The sequence below is a fragment of the Danio rerio genome, chromosome 5 (genome assembly GCF_049306965.1).
Source record: "Danio rerio strain Tuebingen ecotype United States chromosome 5, GRCz12tu, whole genome shotgun sequence".
In the NCBI taxonomy this organism is placed as follows: domain Eukaryota; kingdom Metazoa; phylum Chordata; class Actinopteri; order Cypriniformes; family Danionidae; genus Danio; species Danio rerio.
Genome location: NC_133180.1, coordinates 32,047,509 through 32,054,481, shown reverse-complemented (window position 1 = coordinate 32,054,481; position 6,973 = coordinate 32,047,509). Strand labels below are relative to the sequence as shown.

At 33.6% G+C, this 6,973-nt stretch overlaps 1 protein-coding gene across 11 annotated transcripts in view; it reads right to left on the bottom strand.

The window, feature by feature from the left end:
- Positions 1–1,414: 1,414 nt before the first annotated feature.
- The window catches only part of camkk1a (calcium/calmodulin-dependent protein kinase kinase 1, alpha a), a 153,237-nt gene continuing 147,678 nt past the window's right edge, over positions 1,415–6,973 (bottom strand). For 10 of the 11 annotated variants that reach the window (XM_073950341.1, XM_073950346.1, XM_005171848.6 and 7 more), the window contains one exon: positions 1,415–6,579. In XM_073950341.1, the coding sequence (XP_073806442.1) occupies positions 6,504–6,579 (76 nt within the window). In that variant the 3' untranslated portion in view covers positions 1,415–6,503. 11 annotated transcript variants of the gene reach the window in all.

Sequence of the window (6,973 nt, the reverse complement as noted above, 5' to 3'; positions counted from 1 at the left end):
AATAAATTTTACATTACATTTACAATTTTTGTTATTTATAATAAAAAAAATCCAGTTAAATATTTAGCATGCTTGTTAAAGGGATAGTTCACCCAAAAATCAAAATGTGCTCACCCTGGTTTCAATTTCTTTCTTCTGTTAAACACAAAACAAGATATACTGGAAAAAGCTGAAAACCATTGACTTCCACAGGAAAAGCAAATAATATGGGAGTCAATGGTTACAGGTTTCCAAACTCATGATATATTTTGTGTTTAGAAGAGAGAAAGCCAAACCGGTTTTAGGGAAGCCAGTGAATGATGACAGAATTAGCAATTGTGGGTAAACTATCCCTTTAACTCCAAACTAAAATAAAAAAGAAAACATGAATTAAAATAATAATGATAGTTCATTAATTTTCCTTCAGCTTAGTCTCTATTTCAGAGGTTACCACAGCGGAATGAACCACCAACTATTGCAGCATACATTTTACACAGTGAATGCCCTTCCAGTCGCAACCCAATAATGGAAAACACCCATTCACACATTCACATTAACACACACTTATACACAACGGTTAATTTTTATTCACCTAGAGTGCATGTCTTTGCACTGTAGGGGAAACCTGAGCGCCTTGAGGAAACCAACATGAACCCAGGGCAAACTCCACACAGAAATACCAACTGGCTTAGCCGAGATTCAAACCAGTGACCTTCTTGCTCTGAGGCGACCACTGCTTACCACTGAGCCACTGTGCAGCCAAAATGATAATAAAAATATTTTTAAAACTTCATTATTAATGATATATATATATATATATAGATATATATATATATATATATATATATATATATATATATATATATATATATATATATATATATATATATATATAAACCTACTCAGCATTCTTGGACACTCAGATGGTCTTTCTAACACACTGCAAAGGGAGTGTGTTAGAGGGAGTGTGTTGCCTTAAAAGCAGCAAGCTGACTTTACTTAAAAAAGTGAGTAAACCTGTTTAAATTGGTAACTTTTAAGTTGATATAACTTAATTTCTATAGTATGCACATACTGTAGTTCATCTACTTAAAAAACAATAATAATAAGTAAACCTATTGCCTGTTTACTCACTCATTCAAGTAAAGTCAACTAGTCTTTATTTATAGTGCATAACAATTATTTAAGCTTAAAATGATCTCTACTTTGCACAAGTACCCTGATAAATGTCTGTTAATTTTGCAACTCTTTTATTTCCCTGTATTGCCATCTACCTAAATTTGAGATTTTTTAAATCCACCGTTTACAGTCTTACAGAATTTTTGTCGCAAAAAGTACTATTTTAAAGAACAGCTATGAATTCATTGATTGATTTCTAATTACTTGATTCCCAATTACTAAAACCTACATGACAACATAAGGAAGAAAGCAGAGACACCTGTGATATCTTTATTGTCTTTGATTATGTCTATGTGTACAAAAAGCATGCAAAAAATAGCATCTTTATATGCTTTGGTACATATTTACATCAAAAGAGTTGCATTTAGTGCCTCCTCACGCCATGCTCTTTTTTGTCTATTTTCTTCGATTGGTTTTTAACAGTTACATTCAGATCAGTGCAGCAGAATACAGACGTCTATAAATAACCGGCGATATCAGGCACTCTGACACAAATAACTGGGCAGTAATGTTAGCAAGACAGTCATCTACGACTTCTATTCATAAATCTTCTCTGATATACCTTTAAATCAACATGTGTAAGGAAAGGAACTTTAAAAAGCGGAGATGCTTTGAAAGCAAAAATGTTTTGTAGCTACAAAGTGCCTCAAAATGCCCACACTGTTAACGATTTTTGTAGTTTGCACAGTATTTAACTGTAGTAATAACTGTATTTTACTGTAGGACAGTTATGCAGTGTTACTGTAGTTTAAAGTTGCATTGTGAAATTACAGTAGATTTTACAGTAATACTATACTGTGAATACATACAATGTACAGCAAGATAAAAGATGCTGTAAATGTGAATACAGTACTTCTGCTGTAATTGATTTACAGTAAGTTACTGTAGATTCTTTTTCTCCCTTCTTCAGTCAAAAAAACAACCTTTGGGTAATTAGACCTAATCTATTGCACGTGAGCTGGGAAAGGAAATAAAGCCTTCGCACTTGATCATACAGAGGTATGGAGTATCGGCTGCTGCATATGTTCAGCTTTTACAAAAGTCCTGAAGGAGACAATTTAAAGGGGTTTCAGACATTATTTGTTTTGTTTTACACTGATATTAAAAAACAGCAAACCCAGAGAGAGGTTAGAGCAAGTTAAGGGACATGCCGAACGTCAAAACACTAACAAGTGCATAGCATACATCAAAAACAAACCGACAAGACTGCTGTACATTTGAGACACAATGGACAAATGCGATTGCACATATGAAAGAAGGGGGTCATTTGAAATCATTCAACAGACTTATACACACAAACACACTTTAGAGCTCGTGAACACAGAATGTGCTACTCCACTCAATCTGTATTCCCAGAACAGCAGCGTCCAGACCCTGAGTACCACATACAGAATCACAAACAAGACTCCATTAATGCCTGATAACAAAAAAGAAGAAAAAACAGTATTGTTTGGCACTGAAAATGGGTTTCCTGCATGTGAAATTCAGTTTAGAGAAAACTGTATGAACAAGAAGCAATCTTATAAAGAGTTTGTGCATAAAAGAGGGTCAGAGAGAGAGAGAGAGATGGGGAAGAGAGAAAGAACAATGGAAGAATGTGTAGGAGTCAGAAAACTGGACCACCATCTGCTCAGGATATTAGTGAGAATATAATGAAAGCGACTCACTGCCATTAATCAATCCATCTTCATATGGGTTTTAACGAGTCTGCTAAATGAGTGACATCGGTTAAAGGTTTCCTCAAGCAATCGCTGTTTATATAATCTATTTACTGAGGGATAATTGGCAACTGACCTGATTGAGTCCAGTTTTGTTCTTGTAAAATGAATTAAAGGGACAGTTCACACAATAGTTTGAGACGCTCTGTTCAACAGTAAATGATGGCTACAATGGTTCCCATACACTTTAATTAGACCTATATGAAAATTAGTGTCTTTGACACACTGCTAAATAGGGCTTCATTTTATTTGTTTAAGTTAATGGTGTATAAGTGTTTAAATTTTTTTAATGCACCTAATGAACACACATTGGCTTAAATGGGTTTACTGTACATAGTGAAACGGTAACACTTTATAATAACTGCATACTATGAATTGTTTATTAAGTTTAACCAGGTTGTTAACTTATTATCTGTTAAGCATTAACTTTACATTAATGTTAGTACGCAGTTTAAAAAACAGCTACAAATGCTCTGTTCTTGACTTAAAAGCACATTGATAATGTGCTTAATAATTGTATTTTTATTCTTTATTACTTATTAATTGTACTAAATTCAGTATTGCATTATTTACAAACCATTTGTATTCAATAGTGGCTTTTAGAATTGGTCAGAATGAGTTAGTAAACGAATAATAAACTATACAAACCAACATTTCTTCACCTAGAACTATAAGGTTCTATCTGACATTTTTGTTAAAACTGAGTTATAGACATATTCTTATTAAATGACAACTTATTTACATTATGGGATGTTTTTTTAACAAGTTGTTTACATTTTAAGACTTTTTATTTAAAAAACAAATGTTACACACATCCTGTTTGCTATGAAATGCAAAAACTTTAAAGCTCAATATCTCAAAATCTCTCAGAACGCATAGAGAACAAGGTGAGGATTTATCCATTTTATTATTCAGGCATATACTAGTAGTTACTATGTATGTTAATAACCGCTTTATCAACTCAACTTTATGCAGTCAGTGACCTAATCTAAAGTGAGGACTATTTACTGTATGCTTTATAAATCCCTTATAAATAACAATAAAAGGCTCAGTATCAGATGAACAATAAATGTTTGCAATCTTATCTAAAAAAACAAAATTAATGTAAAAAGTAAACACTGCAGAATAACAGGAATGTCAAAATACAATTAGAAATAAATACAATTAAATAAAATTGGATAAAACAACAATATAATAATTTAACAAAATATTATGATACAACATTTCAAAGTTTTTTATCGAAGTTTAAACTGTACCATAATTTTATTTTACATAAGATAGCAAAGATTTATTTTTCATTTGATACAGTTTCATTTGTATATCGTCAAATGAATAGAAATTAAATAAGTCATTATTTATATATTTTTCCTGTTTAGAATATAACTGAGCCTTTAATTGTAATTTATAAGGGATTTGTGAAGAATAAAGAGTCCTAGATTAGGTCGAAAAAACTTGAAGTTGAGTTAATAAAGCATTTATTAACATACAAATTTACAATTAGTATATGCCCGAATGATAAGAATGTTAATTTCAATAGTTAATTAATCATTTACTTATGCATTGTGATAGGACCAACTATTTTTAAATAGCTAGTTTCTAAATAATGCAATACTTTATTAAGTAATAAAAAACATTAACAAAGTATGAAAACACAATGATTAAGCACATTATAAAAGTCTTTAAAAGTCAAGAATATAGCATTTGTAGCTGTATTTATAAACCTCTTACTAACATCTTTCAGTGTAATTAATACTTAACAGATAACGAATTCACTATTTGCTAATGCTTAATAAATGATTGCTAGTGTGTAGTTATTATAAAGTGTTACCATAATTATTTAGGCATACAGTTTAAATGTATTATTTAATTTACTATTAAATGAATATTGACTATTAGTGGTTTAATGCTAAACTTAGTTTAAGTCCATCTTTTATCCTCGTTCTTTAGATAAATGGCTTTAGACTAAACTGTCTGCTAAATGAATGAATGTAAATGTAGTCCCTACACAGAGTTATTATGTCTTCATGCCTCATTTGTAATGTGAATGAACTGTCCTTTTAATACATGAACACTTCTATAAAAATTTAATTTTATGTAAATGATCTGAATTGCATTAACGTTCATTTACAACGGTGGACAATTTAAATTCCCCATATAACTTTAATCCGTTGATCAAAAAAAAAACTGAGGATGATGAGTTCCCCTGGCAGACGATCTGATGTAAACAAAGGCGTATTGTTTTAGACAGCGTTAATGCAGGCCGAGCGGATGACACTGAATGGCAGTTCACTTTCGCTCCACAGCTAAACACCGCATTCAGATCCTTTCCTCAATTGGCGTGTCTGTTTTGAGTGAAAGTGACTCCCTCTCTTTCCGCAACAGCGCGCACTCGTTTCGCCTCGGTGGCATGTTTGCGTGTGCGTTCGCGGGCCTGTTTAGCACTGCTGACTGACAAATAGGCCTTTTGGAATGTGAAAACGCGGTAAACAATGACACATTCTGTTCCTGTAGAGAGACAAAGCGCTGCGACACCAGAGCCCTGCATCCGGTGCGGATCTGTAACATTCACAAACATGGAAAATAAGCCCTATTTCTAGATAAAAGCCCCGTTTTTTGGAAATCACTGAATGTGCAGACATCGAGAGCCTTTTTAGTGTCTAGTAGTTACATAAGCCCCTTTTGATCCACAGCACAGCACTGTGTGAGTGTTTATATACTGAATCTGAATGAAATGAGAAAATTGAGATATGAAAACACCACAATATGTGAAAGGCCATGCTATGATAGAGAGGGTTAAAGGGATAGTTCACACAAAAATTTAATTTCTGTCATCATTTATATATTGTTTAAGTGTTTTTAACCTTTATGAGTTTCTTTTTTTATCATTAAATGTAAAAGAAGAAGAAAGCTGGAAACCGGTAACCATTGACTTCCATAGAATTAGTTTTACTACTATGTAAGTCAATGGTTACAGGTTTTTAGTTTTCTTAAAAATAGCCTACTTTCTTTTGCTTTTAACAGAAGACACTCATAAAGAGCTTAAAACAGGTAAAAAGTGAGTAAATGCTTAGTAAATGCTCATTTCTGGTGAACTATCCCTTTAAGAATTGCACATGAACACGTACAAAAAGGCAAAACACTATATCTATAATTTTATACACATTTACAGATGTTATGATGGCAGCACACTGCACCACGCCATCACCGCATATCATGATATCAGTTATTATCAGCAGTTTTTATCCATGCTGTAGTCTTTTGCTTTAGTAAGTAGTAGTCTATTTCCGACAACTGTGCTTCAATGTAGTTTTTTTCTGAAGTCTACTTGTTAACCAGGATGTGAGGACAAAGGTGGAACATCCAAGATATGTGAAGATAAAGTTTCACCAGAACCATGATGGAGGGACTTAAAAAGCGAGGAAAAGGATTCTTGTGCAAGGCTGACGAAAGTGAAAAGCCTCAAGGATGAAAGCGACAGCAGTATCCAGTTCAATGTCAAGATAAGCCTCGAGCTGACAGAAACGCAGAGTAGTCGAGCGGTTTGGGTCATGATCATCATCTGCTGGAAGGGCTGGAGGTGTCTGAAAGCGCAGACAATGAGAAACGCTTCGGGTTCTTTGGAGACACTCAAGAGGAGGGTGGTTCATCCTCATGCAAGTCCTCTAGCTCGGCTTCTCTAGGAGCTTCTCCGCTGCTCCCCTTTCTGAGAGAGGAAGAAAAACAGAGACATATTATGAATCATTATCCTTAAATGATCCAGGCACTGATGCAATAGCCGACCCCGAACAGCCAGACTTTTGACTATCTATAGTTTATAAAGTCTGGTCCGCTTTGCAGATTACTTAACTCAGGCCAAGAATCGCCCACATAAGCACAGACGCTTTGGCAAAAAAAAAAGTATCCTGTCAATTAATTTGTTGGAAATTTCCCTGAAATGACGCTGACATAAAGACGTTTATGTTTGTCATTTTTTTTATTGTCATAATTATTAGTTTTCTCTCAGAAGTAAATATTGTTGCAGTGTTGCCAATTTTTTTTTAATGAAAAGGCGCTAAGCTCTGCCCGAAAAGTCGCTATATGTCACTAGAAGATTATGT